The 20,192-nt window shown below is 41.3% G+C and overlaps 1 protein-coding gene across 1 annotated transcript in view; it reads right to left on the bottom strand.

Annotated features, from left to right (window-relative positions):
* LOC126564015 (CD166 antigen-like) overlaps positions 1 to 11,256 on the bottom strand; it is a 128,859-nt gene extending 117,603 nt beyond the window's left edge. Inside the window, exon 1 of the mRNA XM_050220916.1 lies at positions 11,076 to 11,256. Within this exon, the coding sequence (XP_050076873.1) occupies positions 11,076 to 11,202 (127 nt within the window). The 5' untranslated portion in view covers positions 11,203 to 11,256. The remainder of the gene's footprint in view (positions 1 to 11,075) is intronic.
* Between the last annotated feature and the right edge of the window lie 8,936 nt (positions 11,257 to 20,192).

Here is a 20,192-nt window from a genome sequence, read left to right as displayed (position 1 = left end):
TTTCCATATAATGTTATTCACGTGCCAAGGTTTTTCCACTGGTTGTGATATATTTTAGTTCTTGTCCCGCAAGTTTTTGGCACGTCCCAGTATATGTTTGGTTTTAGCTTCTGATTCTCGATTCCGTTATGAAATGATAGATCATAGAGTGAATTTCTCTAATAATAGTTTATGCGCACTCTGAGGGACTCTGCAAAACCTAAAGCCATAACGTTTTTTAGCACACAAATAAACCAGACGATATAATTTAATTATTTTTACATAACAGTACAAATGGAGCATGGATGATGTTACTAAATAAAATAAAATAGACTTAATGTATTTCTTAAATTATTTTTAGCATGATTTAAAATTAACAAAGATTTATTGTCTTGATTTCATCCATGGGAAATTGTCAAAAATAGCTATGACACCTTGTAAGCTAGCTATCACAGAGCAAATTGCTTCGTCAAAGACCTTACGAGTGAAAAACTTTTTCATAAAAATTAATGATAAAATAGAAAAAAATTATAATTCAGTTTTGAGAGCACCCATTCCACTTTGTAATGTCATGCTTTCTTCGATAGAAGGATCTTCTTACTAGTGACCAAACGTCACCATAAGCTGTGTCAGATTACTGTAGAGTGTTCGGAAATGGGTTCATTATTTTAATGACTTCGATTAGGGATACAATATCTGTGAGAATACTGATCGTAATCTTAATGTAGCTACTGCTTTTCCAAACCATTTTGTTACCATCATTTACCATTTAATGTTAAATATGTTCTCAATAACAGATACTTCACGCAAGGTTTTTTTTTCATTTTTTTTTTGCTCACCCATATATTTGTTGAAGAAATTCAACAAGAGTGTGCAGATGGCACTAAACAAAGCAATGCATTAATTTTAACTATACAAGTATAGGTTGAAGAATTATGAATTTTCATTCGATTCGGTCATAAATCAGTCCTTGTTGCCAGAGAAAAGCCCGCAAAGGTTTCAAGCTCTTTTCCTACCGAGAGGAAGATCGTTTTGAAAAACATTTATGTTCATGGATAAAATCTAAAGTTGTGGAAACTTTCGTAAAAAAACAGATAAAAATGACGTAACACCATTAATATATAGATAAAACCATCTGGTACCAAATCCCCGATAATTCAGATGAAGCGCAGGTGAGACTAACATCGGAACAGATTCATTCCATCACAGTCTCGCTCGTATAAATGAAATGCATAATCTGCCACACGAAAGGCAGCCAACAGACAAAAAAAACATAGAGACTCGTTGTGCTGCTGGCTCAAAATATCCTACAAGCTTTCCCTTAACTAGTGCATTCGGTACCGTGGCCGGTTGCATACCGGATGCAACTTTCTTTCCGTTGTTACGATGCGCTATGACTTTTATGAATTTTAAATTAGCTTGATAATCTGGCATTTGTCGGCTTATGGTCATGAACACGGATACGGGCAGGAATGCGACTGCAGCAGCAGCAGTAAGCAGAAATCAGGCACCGGATAGTAGCCCCGAAGACACGGAACAGAAACCGAGGATAAACTATTTCGCAAGTAAGAGACTGCTGCATGTAGAAGAAAATCTTTTGATGGCACCACAAGCAATACTGTATACCCGGGGATGAAAGGACTGTATTCCCACACTGGAGGACTTTCTTTCCATCACAGGAGATTCTTTTGTAGAGAACTTTCCCGGCACCGCTAATGCACCGCTGTACAACTCTGTTCTGACTGCTGTTGTACTACATCCACAACATCTCGCTCCCTCTCTTGCCATGCTCAAGACATCCACTCAAGGCTGATTGTTTCAAAACACTGCAGATGCTAAATGCAGAAGCTTGCTGTCGGAAAGTTAGATGCAGCGCGTTTGAGTTGAAAGCGGTGTAACTTTAATAGGATTCCGTACTACAATTTTCATACATCTGTTTGCATGAAGCAATTGCTTGATGCTGTGCAGCTCTTGAAATCTTGAATAATGTAAAGAATAAGAAGCTTTTTGCTTGAACGCAGTGGCGGATTAACCTATGGGTGGAGTTCGGCGGCCGCCAGAGGTTCCTCGCCGTCTAGGGGGGGAATAGGCTGTCAGGTGAACTTTGGCTGCCAGGGGGGTCTCACCGGCTAGAGAACGCCTTTAGTCTTAGAATGATTTTTACGTTGCGATCACATGCGTCTTTAAATTTTATTTTATTTATTCTTTTTTTCCTTGCGTTGAATATCTAAAAAAATACCGTTTTTATTAAATTATTGTTAATTCACGCACGTTTACAACGATTATTAATTATTGGGCGAAAATTCCCACTCTTCTAAGGGGCCTTCTGAAAGGCTAAATACGCCACTGCTTACACAACCGCTGTGTGTAGCTTTATTAAAATATTTTGTTCACACCATTCAACTACAAATCAGAAATAATTGTGTATTTTTTCATAATTTTTCAAAATAACTGTCCTTTAGACATTTCGTAAGGCAAAAGTATAACACAAGCTTCTACATTATATAGGGTTCACTCCTGCAGCTTGTATGCGATATTCATTTCCTGCTGTCACATTCATCCAACTTGGTTCTACTTGGTGGAGCAAACAATTTCAATTCGAACTGCATTTGATTTTTTTTTTACAAAGAAAACATAGTTTTTGATGACGATGTATACACCAAATTTCTTTTCATCCTCAATATAAAATGTTCAATTTCAGCGAAACGCTGTGAAAAGAATCTTTTTAGGTGAGTAAAATCAAGTCAATAAATGGAAACGAACTGCATGAAATGATAGAGAAGGAATGAAACTCCAAGAAATGGGTTCAGTTGACTTTTCTACTACAACTATCTGAAAAATATGTACTTGCGAATACAATACGTGCAGAATACAATTTTGTACCTTTTTTGTTGTGATATTGCGTATAAGAAGTTTTAGGTAGTGAGTTCGATGGCTACCGGGAGGTCCCAATTCAATATACTGCGGACTCTGGACGTGCTCTTCTATTTAAAAAAAGGAGCTCCACACTCTTCTCAAATTCAAACTCTCCGTTTACATCGCCATTTCAACATTGACAAGACAGCGATTTATACTGACCTCTGTAAGACGGTGATAACAGTTGCTTGCGTGTCAGTTTTCACGGCTTCGCCCTCACGAGGTAGCTTTTCGTATTCTTCACACTCTTCGCCTTCACGAAGTGGCTATTTGCCCTCACTTCGCACTGTTCAAGCTCTTTTCCATCTGTGAACGCGGAGCAACCGAGAGATCTCACGTCTCATATGCTGCCTTCTCCTCTTTAATGCTTTAATTACACCAAATTACATATAAGTAAACAGCTTGATGATGATTTTTTTAATGCTCAAGATATGTCTTCGATAGCAAAATTTTTTGATAAAGTGGTCCAGTAACAAAGGCGATAGCGGATTCGGTCTTCACATGATAGGTCGGGGTTCAAAATCCATCCAGATTGTTCCCCTATAGTGAGGACTAAGTATGGCTTTGGATTGGCTTGACCGAACACGAACCATTTCATATTGTATTTCCACATTTTTAGAAAATTACACCATAATAAAGCATGTGTGTAATAAATAAAACGCGCAGAAGTGCTAAAGGCGCTCCAGATTCATTCTTCGCCATTTGATGAAGTACAATGTTCCTTGCTGCTTTATTTTCCTACCAGCACAGTTTTAGTGTTTCCATGCTATCGATTCACCGAATTCAAATATCCGCCACGCCTGAATCATTTTTCGTGCGTTTGTGCCTGTGTTTCATCGAATCGATACCGCAATGAAAAGAGATTAAAATCGGTAATTTAATTATGACCAAATTTTTGCAGTTGTTTTTTCATCTCACACGCTGATCACGCGGCTGCACGGACAAAAACCTGTGTACTACACACTCTAATAATCGGTCTATGTAGGCAATCGATTGGTATTTTGAATAAATGCATCCACACTCCCTCCACACCGCAAAGCTGCGCCAAATTGGAACTGCCGGTGTGTACTAAAAACGGGGCGTAATAGCTGAGGGCTGCTGCTGCTGCTGCTGCTGCAATAAAAGCGAACTGGAAAAATACGAACAAAAACACAATAAAAATCATGCTCAGCACATATGAAGCGCTTTGGTGGGAGAAAAGCAGTGGAGTGTGAGTGTGTGCACATTTTCCAACGAGTTTATCATGATGGAAAATTTAAACGATTATCGATTGCCACGGAAAGCGGCAAATTGGATTAATGGTCATTGTACAGTCATTGCAAAAGTACTGATGCAAATTACAAAGCACGGCAACGGTAACGAGCGAAGGCAAACGCTTTAATGGAGTATTATGAGACAGACGAACAATTGGTTTGTCTGTCCCGAAAACTGTTGTACGTAATATGTTGAGCATGAAAGCTACATGCGAGTAATTGTTTAGTTTACAATTCTAGTCCGCTTTGGCGTAGGGGTTTTCTTGATGGCTATAACAAATAGTACGATTATTAGACTGTACATCTAGAAGTTCTAATAAATTTCTCTGCAAAAGTTTTTTCCCGGTCTTGAGTTGAAAACATTTTGATTTTTTTTTTCTGAAATAACCTGCTATAATTTTATAGCAAAAGAAAAAGCAATTAGAATTCCGTTTCGTTAGCATCCATCCATCACTGGTGGAACATTTTCTAGTTCAAATTTTAACCGAATGAAATTTCGACTCGTGTTGAAGCAGCCCCTTTTTTATGTTTTGTTCACTCGTACCCGTACAGTAATTTAGTGGTCGTTTGCACGGGAGCACCAATCTGAGCTTGGTTTTCCAGCACTACCCACACTACACACCTCCGCAGCAAATTTTCGAACCTGCTTCGCCACATAAATTTCCCTTCCCTGGGGCGAAAAGGACTCAAAGGGTTTTAGCACCTGTTCCATTCCGGGAACGTTCCGTGCCGCGAAAAATCCAAGCATGCTGAAAAGGTTTATCAACAGCCGCCAGCAACATCCAATCCTTTTCAAAATAATCCTACTTACTGTGCCGTCTCGTCCTCACCATTGGCACAACTAAGACCATTAGCTTGAGGGGGTCCGATGGGGCAAATCGTCCGCACCGCCACCACTAGGCGGTGCGAAAGCGCACTTTTCTAACCTCATAAAATTTATCAACTCGAAGCACACCGAGTTCTCTGCCAGATTCGTCTTCGTCGTTTGACGGTGGAGTTTGTTTTGCTTTTCTGTTGCTTTTTTTGCTCTTCGGCTACCTTTGTGTAGTTAAATAAACTGGCAACGATTATTTTAGCACACAAATAATGTTTTTTAACCTTTTATTCTTCTAACGCTCATGATTGGAACAACTATGAGAGCCAAAATTCTATGATGATATATTTTAAAAAAATCTTAAAATTATCTAAACACTCTAACATGAAAATGGCGTATTTTTTAGACACATAAAGATTATCAATATACGATTCGTTTCTGAACTCACGAAAATTGATTGCATTGTTGGAAATAATATTCATTGATTTATTGCCACAACATGTATTATGCAACGCATGCAAGATCAATGATAAATTGACATTTTTAGTACAAAAAAAAAAACAAAATTTATAGCGCTCGAGCAACTATCTCTGAAGCATATTGCGTTAACGACAGTAAATCGGACTAACGTACACGTCCATTTGCCTCGCTACCTTCGTTACAATATTCTTTCAATATATTTGAACCATAACAAGTGTAATTTATGATTCGCTACAGAATTGACGAAGCTTACAGATTTTTACAACGTTCCCGTGCGCACAACGACGATCGTTTGGCATATTATCAGTACACTTGAATGTTCCTCACCCACTGTGTACCTTATGCTAACGACCATCTTCTTCGTCGGTTAGTTGATACTTGCGAAAGATGGATGGTTTAAAAAATGTAGCAAACAAGAAGGTAATAAAACCCACTCAAACCCCAAAGCCCAGTATAAATCGGTGCGGTGAAAGATGAAAACAGAGAGCGAAAAAGGACAAAAAAAAGAAAGCATTCGGATAAACAGACCAGATGGAATCATGGCGTTGAATAAATCGGATCGGAAAAAAAGATTCGAGATGGATTGGTCGAGTTGATTGAAAAGTATTAGACATACCAAAAGGGCTCGGTCCGGTAGAAGCTTGAACGTTGGAATGCTTTTCCTATCGGAGGAGATCGAATCGGAGGATAGTCGAAACACAGAATTTGTTTTCATTTCCGTCATCGACAAGAGTTCGCGATTGGATTTTTCAGTTCATCGTTCGCAGATTTTTTTTTTCTTTTTGGAGCATCCTTGTCCAGAGATCGTATCGCAGAACCCTTCCAAACGTAGGTTTGGAAGGTACTCGGTTTTTGGATGAAGAAAATTGGAACTCTCGCTATATTAGATCTTCTCAGATGAATATCAATAATGAAACATGTTCACTTTGCACATAATCAAACCCGAATATCTGCTGCATGAGGTATGGCCAAGGTTAGACTGAAATACTTGTCTTCTTTTTCCGACGAGACTTTGGATAGACTTCAAGGAAACGCTGTGGATGGGACTAGAACTCCGGTGTTGCCTTATTTAGACCGACTTCAATGTCACTTCTTCCACCGGATCACCAAAGAATAATCAAAAATCCTTATCAAAGTAATGAATTAGTTCTTACCATCGGTGCTTTCTACGCTAGGCGCTATCACTTTTCTTCTGTAGAACTTCAAGCACAATGAAGAAAAACTAAAATAATCAAAATAATTAATCATTGCGGACCATCGACTAAATGATACTTTCAACATGACACAAGTGTATGTGATTACACCGTTCGATGCTTCCTTTGCAAACACTCCCAGAAGGTTGCGACAAACAAAGCGTTTACCTCGGTTCAAAGGTTGACCGCTAACCTTCGCCTATAAGGACATGCAGCTAGGCAACGGAAATAACTACCAGACGTCACTGCTGCCCGGGTACTGGGGTCTTGCGTCAATAAATTAATATTCAACTAACAGCAGTTGTTTATGTGAGTTAGTGAGTAGTTGTCATTACTTAAGCTAACACCGGTTCGCCATTTTCCTGAAGGATTCCAAACGGCGACCCGACGTCCAACGGCTGTCGGTCAACCACCGAAACCACACGTGTGCCCAGACCAATACGCGGGTGTATCGTAGCTAAGCGTCCTGAGCGTCCTTGGACGTAAACAACCGACTGATCCGCACAGCCAACGACGAGTCCTTCCGAGAGCTACTAGCGTACTGTGTATAACTTGCGAAGCGGTTAATAATTGAAACAGTCTTGTTAACAATACCGCTCCCAGGAATCAACCTGCCATACCCTAGAAGGGCATAGTGCGTCAGCAATACAAAGATTCCTTGTCACTTCTAGAAGTACTTCGAACCCCCGTGTCCGCCCGCGTCCCACACAAACACGTCGCGGCATTTTACATACCGAACCATAAGCTTTTACATTCATAGTAAGAGTATCCACGAGAGACGGGCGAGAGGGCACATTGCAAAATTCAAATCAATTAACCCAGAGTAAATATGCTCGCGCCGAATGGGACGTTAATTTTGTCATGCATAATGTATGCTACACAGCGAGTGAGCGCGTTACTGGTCGCCTGTGTTGGGCGACGGTTCGGAGCACTAGTTTCTATCCAGCCAGGCACCAGCAGCGTAAGGTAATAGCCATCACGAAGTCAGATGGAAATTGCGTATATAATTTAAATTCTAACATATGTACCGGATCGGCTCGAACATGTATTAAAGTTGAAAGCTAAATTAAATTCTCTTCAATTGATGAAAAAGGTACTACGCCACAGTCGCATGAGGTGCTTAAATGGTGGTATTTTGACAGGTGCCGTCAAGTGAAGGTGAGAGCATTCAAACTAAGTGTGAACTTTTTGCTGCTGCAGCTACTATTTTGCAACCCTTTGCTTTCATTCTTTCACTGACACCGTTCTAATAGTTTTCGATCATCGCCTTGGAATTGCAATGAACCCACCCCGCAGCGGAGCTTCATTTATCATGAATAGTTTATCATACCACTCGGACAGTGCATCAAGGATGCTTAGCAATGAGTCCATCGCTTGGATTGCAATTTCCATTTCCTTAAGGACATGCATCTCCCCATGCCGCACCCGCCGTTTGATGGTACCATGATGAATGAAGCCACTTCTTGAGACGGGGTAACCAAACGCAAAACTACGTTAGGCAAAATGATCGTCAGGTGGGGCACTCGAGTTGATGTGCCAGACATAACCGGATGGATATAAACTTCCTCCATCAGCACAGCTGCGGTGCCGTGCCGGGTTCCTGGCAGGCGGCAGAATATCGCGAGTGTTATCCTTGGGTTATGCTTTTCAGCGCCCTTTACTACCAGCGCCGGGAGACACGGAGAGTTTTACGATGAATTATGAAACCTGCTAACAGCATTGCGAGGTTAAGTGAGGAAAAGTTTTTTTCTCCAATTTTTTGTCGTCACATTCCACCGGTACCAGTACCGGACCGGAGCCCATGTCATGGGGGGGGTGCATATCCATTTCTCTCAGCACATGCCCGGAAACATGGGTTCCTGGTTTGGCAAGCGCAAAATGAACCTGTGGCTTCCCGGGAACTTACTTGCCCATTTCACCCTGGCACGATGCTCTCTGTAAGCGCATGCATAAGGATATATTGTGACAGGTGAAGAATCATCATCATCACTCCTGCACGCGTCTATCTTGAGGATGACACTTTTCCACGTTGTGTACGAGACGAAATGTAGGTCCTTCTTTCGTGACACACCGAGCATCCGAGCCGGTTCACTTCACGTTCTGCGTACCCTTCTTGAGCAGTGGCAGTGTCGGAATCGGCGAGAATAATAATTTTGAAGTGCTTTCGCTGGGAGGGTGGATGCAGCAAGTGAAAAGAAAACATGCTTATTGAGAATGAATGACATACAATCGTGTTTCGGTCAACAGGTCTTGAGCTATTTCATTGCATTGGATCATCTCTCATGTTTTCATTTTTGTGATTAAAAATAGAACATTAAGATAAAATGATTTTAAGTGATCTATTTTTGGAAGCGATTAAGTTATATATAGCAAGGATGTTTCTTTGCGGAAATTATTTTCTATTCTGTTCTACAGCTGTTACCTTGAGCACAAAAATAAGAAATTAACATTTTGAAAGAAAAACCCCGCAACGCCCTACTGCTTGTTCACGAACGCTTAATATAGCTGATGCCTTTCAACCCTAACCAAGTTCTTATGAAACAGAAACTCCCACTCCCTCCCTAAGTGCCTTTATTCTGCTCCAGTTGGTTTCGATTATAAAACGTTAAAAGTACGTAAATTTAAATTGTTCAGATTATCTTCTCCATTATCCCCTTTCAGCTGTCTAGCGCGTCTTTTTGCGATAAGCCAAAGGAAGGTCTGCTGGCAAACAAAGCGAAGCAGCTTAAACCATCCCATCGACGCTTCCTTGGCATCTTAGGTTTTGCAACGGGGTCAAATTTAACAGTCGTAAAAATTTAAAACTCTCTGCCTGCCTACTGCACCTAATTGTCTTTATTGATGCTCCTTCGGTTTTTCTTGGGCGCTTCTTTTAAAGCCAATTGAAGCAATGGACCTCTACAAAGCAATTGTTGGCTTTGGCAATGATGTGTTGACAGTTTGAGGCAATTTAACCCTTTTCTTGTGGATGCTTATCCTTTTTCTATTACATGCCATCCACTGTTTTGAATTCAAACTAGTAAATTACAAGCACTTTCTTCTGTTGCATGGGTACTCACTGTATTTGGAGCTTTCTTAGCAATTTAACCTGTAATAACGGGCAATTCGCAAAAATTTATCATGAGACATGTCCATTGCTTACAACAACTTTATTTTTGGTGATTAGTCCTGGCTGTTTATGTGACAGTGAGGGACAGATTTTGGTTTGATGTTATTTTTGAACTATATTTTGCATATATTTACACTCATGATATAGAATCTTTATCCTTGAGCTTAATTGCTATCTTCATGGTATTATTTCAAGCAAAATCCTTTAGAATAATGTTGAAATTTAGTGTTGTACGTAAAGCAGTACTAAAATTCTTAAATCTTAAAGAGTTTACCAGACAAAAAAGCTATCATACAATACTATGTTCCTCGTAACTAGAGACTGTAGCATCATTTGAAACGTTTCACACAAAAATGGTACAATTTTTGCAGCATCTTAACCTGATTCTAGCACGCTACTAGCACCGAAAAAAAAACAATTAATCCAGAAAAATCCAGCTGCTTTACAACTGTTTTCATTTCCACCTAGCAGACCGAAAGAAACTCCGTTTTCATTTCATGCGGTTTCACTTTCCAATCAATCTCAACAACTCATTTTTCTTCGTTTTTATCCTGTAATGCCTTTAAAAGTTTTTTGTGTTTTTTTCCACCTTTCTTTTGCTTGTTGCTGTCGCTGTCTGCGTCAATGTCAGCCTTAAGAATCGTCAGGTAAACGCTCTCTGTTCATGACTCGTCTTGAGTCGTTTTGATATTTTCCCTTAATTCCACCGAGCATCAGCTGGATCAAGACCAACAGAAAAAAAAGTCCAGGTTAAAAGGTGCGAAGATAACGGATTCTGTTTCGAAGAATTTTTCCCCCCATTCCAGGCTGAACTTCACCGTAGCACGGGGGAAAACACGCTGGCCCGAAAAGGAATCACGAATGGCAGGGCACCCGGTTTCGGTACCTTTGATACGTCAACAAGTTCTCAATCAATCATTGTTGCTCAAGTGTGTGATAAGCTTTTTTCGTCCAATTTCTTCTGCCGGCTTCTGACGACACTCGGCGTTAGCATCCACTTCACCACCATCAACACGTTCTCGGTTGGCTCATTCATCAAACACAGGGCAACGAAACTGACAAACGACCAACGAGCAAACGAACGATTCGACTGGCTGCAGCAAAACAGAGCGCGGATGCTTCTGCCACCTACACACACCTTTTGCGAGAGAAATAGTATATTGTACCAAGCTGGTCCGTGGTATGGTACGAAGGAGAAACATGTGGTACAAATAGAAAAAGCTTGCTAACATCGAACATGTTTGCGTCAAGAAATCATGAAGCATCGAAATAAAAAAAACACACTTTTATTTAGTTAAAACATTTCAATCAGAAGAAGAAAACAAACTTACCATGCTTTTCTTTGTCCACCGCCGCCTGTTGCAAACTCAAGGTGTAGTGTGCGAAAATAATATTGATTACGATCAGATTCAACATCTGCTTAGTTATGTTGCATTTCATTTTTCGTCGCATTTTCATTATCACCTCCTTCCGGTAGATTCACTTCACTTTCTTTAACACCATAATTTATGCAAACCCTTCAGCAAACTAGTAAACTTTCTGTAAACAAGAACATGGCTCCCAACCATCGATGGTGACTTCTTGCAATATCATTCCAAGTATACATTATACGATTTCCTACCGCCTCGCTTACTGGCACATTCAGCGCGGTGCTAACCACATAAAATCATTTCACTCCAACACACTATCTGAGAACTCTTTCACCTGGCAAAAGATTGTTGCTATCGTTTCACTTTATCCGGCTCATAAATGGCTAAGCGATGGTCTTCTGCTGGACGCTGTCTGTAAAGTCATTCATGGGTTGGAAAACAGGGTTCAAGCGCTTTTCTTTACACCACGGACTCACTGCGAAAAACACGCTGCATTTGCAGAATTGATCGCTAGGGGAAAGCCCGTAACTGTAATCCATTCAAGCGAGCGCAAGCGATGCTTTTCTCCTTTGGGGACAAATGTTAACTTGCTCAATGAGTTAATTATGTTTTACTGTCGATTTGCACCGGCGTCGGTAAAAAAAAAAATGCACCGTACCGTGAACAGGCCAACCGTTAGAACCGGCAAAAGACTATTCGAATGTCGAATCGTTTCGATTGCTCACTATTACGTTCATCATCGTGGTACGCTCGGTTGAACCCACGGTACTCCGTTTGCCGCATCTTATCGCGTTGTCACGCGGTGGCAGCTAATGGTTTCGTAGGCTTAAGGTTGGTTGGCGATTTCGAATCGATAAATTACTGTACACACTTCCTCCGGCTGTGTCTGCCTTGGGGACAGGATGTTTCTACCACCTGAAAAGAAACAACGTAAGAATCGCGATGAGTAAGTGTTTGAAGCGAGCGATAGAAAAATTGAAACTTGAATTATGGCCATCGGCTAGGCGGTGGTGAAGAAAGCAAGGATACAACGGGCTGACGCTCGGTAAAAATAGCTGAACGGATAGGTTACGGCTGTACGGGTGGCTATCATGAACAAGGCTAAATTATGGCAACGTCCATAAAATAAACCATGGATTAAGTGTCGTGAAATACGGGGCAAACAATGGTGCCTATGGCTTTCACCGCTCATGTGACTGTTTTTACGAACCTCTCGAACGCCATTTTGGTGAGGATGTTGCGAGACACAGTACTTGACATTTTCAAGTCAGTTTCGGTGAGAAATGCCAGATACATGGCTGTAAAAAGCATACTTTACAAACAACATAAACTAGAGCCGCGTGTTGTACAAAAGGTGGAGTGGTGTTACTTTTGTTATAAAGATGTGGGAAGCGTTACCATTTGGGTGTAAAATTTGAAATGTCTTCTTCAGCTACACATTGCCAGCAACAGCTGATTATGGCAGCATGAACTTCGGGGACAAAAAAAAGGTATTACAAAACGAATGAAACAAGTTATTTTAGCTTTAAAATATGTCTCTTGATCTGTATAGACACGCCTAATATACGGCACGCGAGTCTTTTCACCCGTAAATAAATGTTTAGAAAATCGGCTTTTGTGAACTTTAAGGTATTTCAATTGGCATTATCTGTCTCAGACTGTTTCAAAATATTTTAGGAAGGGTCTAAATTTGTGGGACAGTAACAAATATATCTTTGGAAGAGTCAAAACCGATGGGACGAAAAATATCCACAAAATCACAATTTGCTTTAATTATTGGTCCAATCTGGTATAAAATTTCAAGACTTTTTCCTGTTTTCCGGTGTAGGTTTATACCAATTAGCGGAAAACTACGGTTTACGACAAGCATCAGGGGAAAGATGGACATTTCGAATCCACGTCACTAATTGTTGCCAGTGTGTTCAATCAATAAACTGTTTCAATTATTCAACATGAAACCTAAAACGCTTAGCAGCCCCCGGAAGAAAAAAAGTCACTTCTCACTATAGTGAGAAGCATCTGTTCACTGTAGTGAAATGCAAGATTTTGTTCTTATTGTAGCATACGCTATACAGTACAGTACAGAAAACGCACAATTAGAATGTTACCTCCTAGAAAAACATACGGAACAAATAAAATGGCTGATGAGTATAAAAAACAAGATGAGTATAAATAAAGAATCAGACCACCTTCCAGCAAAATTAAGCTCGCGGGGTTCATCGGGATCAGTAGCAGACAGCTGCTGGTTCGACGTAACTGGTTGTCGCTTAAGATGTAACTTTAATCCGTGAAAAGTTACTTTTCGCTGGTCCACTCAAATCCGCTTGCCATCAATTAGACTTCTTTTCTATCCGAGAAAAGTATGATCGCGTTGAGCGAGAAACACGATCAAATCACACTATCATAGGCTCAATCAATTTTCTGCAATGGGGCCCAGGAACACTTTTTTGTGTACATCCGTACCGTGTGTTTAAGTGAGTTTCACATCACTGGGCATAATGCTACAAAGCAAAAGCACATTAACAAACCATCATTTCCTACTAGCCGTTAGTGGACGATCCAAAGCTAGGTGAAAAAAAGGAAAACCAAATAACCAGTGCAAATTTAACCGGCCAAAACTTTCGCCAAACCAACATCACAGCTATCGGACCCAACAAAGAGCAAACTACAAAACAACGCGCAACATTTCTGAGCAACATAATCGCTCTAATTAGTTCGGAACAGCCACTAACCTACTGCTCCTGGAGTGGACATACACACACACACACCACACCAGTGTGAGCGGTTTTTTACCACCGCCCTGCACCGCCTTTTCTGTATGTCGGTTTGGCAAGAATGGTTCCATGGCACGTGTTAACTTTAAACCACCGGCATGTATATATTCCTTGCTGGGCGTGCATGTCTTCAATTTCGTCGTTTCCCCTAGCAGCAGCGGTTGGCTTTAATATTTCCCTGCATACCACTTACGTGCTAGCGTGCTCGATGAGTAACTTTTTCCCAATTTCCTGTTTAAACTTTTGTCACCCGAAGTTGATACCGATGGCATCCCGATATCGATAGAGAGAAAATTGCTTTTCCGTTTCCTGGTTTGGCTAGTAATAGGTCTCCCGCCTGTCTACCACCAGCGCCTTCGGGTGAAAATCGCTCCGCTCCGAGAGAAAATCGTATCCCCTTTACAAAGCGATATCCTCCAAAAGCAGGAATCTACTATCGATCATGATCCAAAACGCGATTGAAAGAGCGCACTGTCAGCGTGGAAAAACCAACTTCGGCCAACGATCCATAATGCAGTAGAATATGTATCAAACATAGCGAATAGGCATCTGAATGGCATTCGTATTTGAATTGTTCGTTCCTTTCTGGTTGTGCTTAAATTCTCCCACACACCAAACCAATCATCTAAAGTTACAATTTTCTATTTAAGCTTTTCGAGCTTCGATCACTTTATTGCGTAGGTTCGTGCGAAAGTATGTTTGTTTAAGAAGCAGCTGCGTGTGTCGAACCCAATGCTGATTGGTTCTCGCTTCTAGGTATTCGCTTCCACCATTCTACAATTGGAACGTTCACATTTTTATCAAACAATTCACGTACCACACAGTTGGCCGAGGCAGCAGCAAAAGTCTTAAAAAACAAAAATCGTTTGGGACACATGGCCCAGCTATCCCAGCAGCAAAACTTGCTTTCTCGCTCGTTTAGAATGTCCACCCTGGTCATTTTGAAGTTTAGAAACTCTCCAACCGGAAGGACAAGAATTGTGTTTTGTATGTAGAACACCGACTCGTAGGTTAATACTACATTGAGAAAATGGTTTGAGATCAGTGCTGTTCTAAGTTGTCATGCTGTTTTGTGAAAAAGCAACACCAATATATGCCTTTTCAGCTGCAAAAATGGTCGCCGACTGATGCATCCACTTAAATGACAACTGATGTGATGTCCTATCTGTATCTAAGGAGCATCAATCTACTCCTTAAAGTTACTCAAAATGCCAAAGCTTCTTAGTTAAGAACTCTCCCCCCCGGACTGCTGACAACACATACCTGGCGACCGCTTTAACCCATTTTAACCCTAAGCGGCAAGGATCCGAAATGGATTCTGCACTCCGCAAAATCACAGCCGAATCTAAAATCCCAAACAGACCAGGGCGTACAGAAATTCGCAATTCCAAATCCACCACCAACGAGCAACGAAAACCCCGAGATGGAATTCATACATATTTATCAACTAACATCATTAGCAGTAATCATTCCGTTTCGTCTGAACCGTTTCATCGACATTTACCCCACGGCCATCAACGGTGCCAGTGCCAACAGTCTCGGAATAGCATTTCGATATCCGATTGACTTTCGTAGTGCTGCGTTCCAAGGACACACGGGACACGCTTTGGATGTGTGTCGGTCGGTGCTTTGGATTATTTGATTCGGTGTTTTCCTATATACTCTTTTTCTCTCTATTTTGGGTCAAGTGAGGTGCGTTTTTCTGGATGGGGGAGGGGGGGGTTTAGTTGGCCACGGTTTTGGGTGCGTTTCAGTCTGTCGGCCATATTTACTCACGTGTCCACCCGATACACCAGCATCGTGACCGGAAATTGCCACGTGTTTGGTAAGGGCGATGTGTTAGGAGCGAAGGGTTTGTATTGAGAGAATTAGATACCGTCTCTTCACCTCAAACCAGATTGGATTCCCTCGCACTCCCCTTTCGCCTATCCTGTCTAGAATCAAACACCAGGCAACGTTGGTGCTGCGCTGAGGAAACGAGCAAAATACTACCAGAAGGCTTCAGAAGGAGCAGCAGGTCAAATACGAGCAGCAGCAATGTTTGTCGTCAAACAAAAGGTGAAGAATATGTTTGTCATGCCCGAAGCTTCTTGCCCGTAAGGTCTGCGAGGTGAATACCTTCATTAGCTTCAGGAACGTGGTCGGGTACGCGGCTTTGCGATCCTAAATGCGTCTGCTACCCGGTGGTTGTTTTTGCTGTGGCTCCCTGCGCCGTGAATATTATACACCGTGTTGCACGTGTCGATCGCATGGAAAAGTATATCATCATGACACCCGCACATTATGTACGGTTCAATTGAATGGTTTGATCCTGATTGATTTCTCCACTCAATGGGAATACTTGATGAGTTGATCCGTCCCGCCTCGCCTTTGTATGGTTCACGCAAGGCAAACAATCGCCTTATCGTCTTCAATAGCACTGGCTAATAAATAAAGCGAAGCATTGCGGTATGCTGAAGCATACCGCATTAACGTAAACATTTTTTTATTCTTCTAGAGCTACAAAATGCACCGTGTGACTGTCCAAGTACTGATGCTTTGATGTTCTATCTGTAGAACATTCTCACCTCATCGGCAAATGTTTATCCATCATCAGGTGATGATTAATGCAATTCGGAGTACGATAAATAGAGTAGAAAAGAACATTTCTACGTTCTATTTGTTTCAGTTCTATTATCCCTGACTGGCTTTCATGTAACCGGAGACCGGAATGGAAAGAACCGATTCCACAATATACTCACATCCGCAACTGAAAAGCTGTCATTTTACACACACACACACTCACACACACCAGAGCGGAGGAAAAGAAAATCAATTTGGCAAATGGAATCAAATCACTGCCAGACATTCCCACTGTCCCGGTACCACATACTCCGGCCAAACAAAAGTTCAACTTGCGACAGTGCATCTTGTCTTCTTGTCTTTCGAGAAAATGGCATTCTGCAAACAGCACCCGCTCCTCTTGGTGCTGTAATGTCGTAAAGGAAACGCTGGGCCAGTTCCGGCATTTCGCCGGATCGAACCCTAGGAACGAACGAATCGAATGGATTGAAAAGTTTTGCTTCAATCATCTTCCCCCGGGAGAAATAGTGAAACGGATTTACTTCCTAACTCACAGTGACAAACGATCCGAACGCTTTCCTTCATTACACGAACGTTCTCGCCCGAGCTTATCGAAGCAATCGGGAGCGGTATCCGTTCGTCGTGGGTTTTTGAAAGCTTTCCTATGTGCGTGTGCGCGCTTGTGTGTGTGTGTTTAGTACATGGTTCAGTTTCATCCGGTACATAATCATTGTCACCATTGTGCTTTTTTGTAGCAAAACTTCTACCGATCCAGAATGCTTTCCACTGTTCCAACGATCTTCTGCACGAAATGACCGTTGGAAATGTTTTCTCCACAAAATGCGGAAACTTTACCGAGCGCTCTCGTGTTCAGTTTGCGCCAGGGAAGTTAAATCTAATTTGCTAGATTTACACTTTTGATAAGCTACCTGCTCCCCATAAAGTCTTGGGTGTGTTTACAGCGCAGGTATGGGACTCCCTCCCGGAAGGTCCACTGTAACTCCCAATAAGATCCCAATAATAATAAGCCACGCTAGAAACATGGAACAATTTCATTCCGGCGTAACTTTTCTTCGGAAGCTAAGTTCCAGGTTGGAAAAGAAATTTTGCAGCAACAAGCAGTTATGATTTGGGAGAGGAATTTTATTCAACTGAATCAAAATGCAGGAAAAAGGGTGAGGAACTTGAAAGCAATCTCATTAATTTGTTTCTTCTTTTGTTTTTTTTTCTATACTTTTGCCATGAATTTTTCAGATTGATTTGATTGCTCTTTTGTGATTTGAGTGATTGTGTGAGATATCACTTAAATCTTTAGTGATATTTACACGAAAAGACTGGGATTCAAATCCCATTCGAATGGGGTTTTTTCGTAGTGAGGACAGACTATCCAACTATATGGTATTTGAAAGTCCTGTAAGCCAATCGATGACCGGCGTTACTCAGTAAATCGTTAAACCCTGAAGGAAGGAAAATATATTCAAAACTAGCTATAGTTTTATTATTGAGTATGTCGGCTCAACAATACTTGTTTTCATAAAATAAGACAACTTATTTCTGAAGTGTTCTGCATAACTTGAAGCAAACACTCACCCTGATGTACCATCTTTAAACAAATTTTGGCGTAGTAAGTTCCAGGCACCCTCAAGCCATCGAGTATTCACTCCACATAAATATACACTGCCAGCGACTCTGAGATGGAACCGTGCCGAACTGGGTACTGCCGAATCCTTCGCACTTTGTTATCCAAGTAATTTATTCATAAACGTACAATGGTAGCGATAATGTGTTTGCCTCGCACATATCCTGTTCGCTGTTGTTCCTGCAAAGTCATACCCACACAGAAACACATTGCCACACTCACACACACACACACACACAGCGGGCCAATATCCATCCCACCATTAGGCCATAAACAATTCAACCACCTTTTCCTCTGATTGAACCGTCTTCTCGGCGATGCCGGCTTCAATTCGCGCCCCATCGCCGAGATGGATGGTGGTAGTAAATGAAGCGAGAAAAGAAAGTTATCCACCCGAGCCGACAACAACAGCAACCATACAGCAAGGCAGGATTTCACACGCGAAGATGTGTATGTATGCACACGAGGGTATTATACTGTCGGATCATTCATGCCCGGCATCGGGATCATGCCGAAACAATTCCGCCAGCGAGCGTGTGGAAATGATTTATTCAGAAAATATAGCACATAAGAACGAATTATCTTTATGTGGAATGATTGATTTTGACTTTTTTATTTGCTTTGAGCCGCCCCACCGACAAACCATAGCGCCAGCTCCAGTGCATCGGGTGCTGCTATTGAGATTTTCCATTTACAATTCGGATCCTTTCACTCTTCTGCTGTCTTGTTTCTGCCCTACCCCCGCCGCTCCCAGTTGATCGGGCCAGTTGATCGAGCGTATGATGCTTTTTTTCTGTGCTTTTGTTTGACTGTGTTTGTGTGCGGGGGTTTGTTTCTCTGTAAGTTTGAGGTTGTGCTCGAATAGAACACGATTGAACGGAAGTACCATTCATGCAATCCACCCGGAAAAACGAATCTTCTTCAATGGAATTCTAGAAAAACGTTACCGGTCCATTCGTTATTGCGCTAGCCGAGGAAAATCAAATTGGACGTAAGATAATTCAATCCCTCGCGGGTAAGTCGGTATGCAATGGCTGGTTTGAATGCGAATGCTTATCTATAAACGATGACGATAGATCGCTGTTCTATGAAAATAATGGTCGATTGTTCGGTACGTCCACTTGCTGGCCTACCGGGGACGTTCGTTTTCATTAGCAATTCTGAGCAGCGTGTTGAACGAAAGCAAATCCAAACGGCTTTAATGTTTCACTAATCATTGAAACCCAGAACCAATTTGTTGTCAATATTATCTCTAAAAAATCTTTTTCGTTTGCAGTGTGTTTGACAAACGTTGAAGAAAAAACACGCTCTACTAGATAAAACAGACCACAATGAACCTTGATGAATTTTGTTTTTGAATCACGTGAATACATCAAGTTAGTACCAACCCAATTCTCTATAAACCATAATCAGAATGGATACACAAAAACTATATTAAACTCTTTCGATGACATGGACTTATTTAAGCGGAAAAACAATCTGCTGTTTCCAATAATTTCACTTATAGAGCTTCAGAACTGTAACAACGTATCATATATTTTGCTTACTGAGCAGCAATACGGCCACGATCCAGATGGCATTTATATTAAATTGAGTTTGAGTAAAAAAAAACATGGTTCATAGATATAAATAAATAATTCTACGCATACAGAATTGATCGGAAATTTTTTGGATGTAAGTTTTGGTAATAATTTGAGCTATTTTGCTGATATTTAGATTACCAATACGATGCTTGTGGATTCTTGAGTGGACTATTGCTAATAAAACAATTTTCCTTAAATGTGGTTTCCGGGACGTTTTTATTTTGTATTATAATTATCCTTGTGGATATTTCTTAATTGAAACCCTCGTTCTCGCGGGAAAACCTGATGGCATCTCTTCCTCTGCAGTGGACCTATGAGCGGCTAGGGGAGCTTTGCCGGTCAGGAGGCTCAGGGCCTTGCCAGCTAGATAACCCCTTGAGTCCACCTCTATGGCCTCGTCCACCTAGGGCCTCGTTAACTGCCGCTTATAAATGCGCCGATAATCGGACGAAAGATTCTCACAAATGCTTACTGTCAAATCGCATTTCACCTGTGTGGAACTGAACGCGCTGAAAACGTC

Source organism: Anopheles maculipalpis, chromosome 3RL, assembly GCF_943734695.1.
Source record: "Anopheles maculipalpis chromosome 3RL, idAnoMacuDA_375_x, whole genome shotgun sequence".
Lineage (NCBI taxonomy): Eukaryota > Metazoa > Arthropoda > Insecta > Diptera > Culicidae > Anopheles > Anopheles maculipalpis.
The sequence above is the reverse complement of the archived record's forward strand: the minus strand, read 5'-3'. Positions and strand labels throughout refer to the sequence as shown.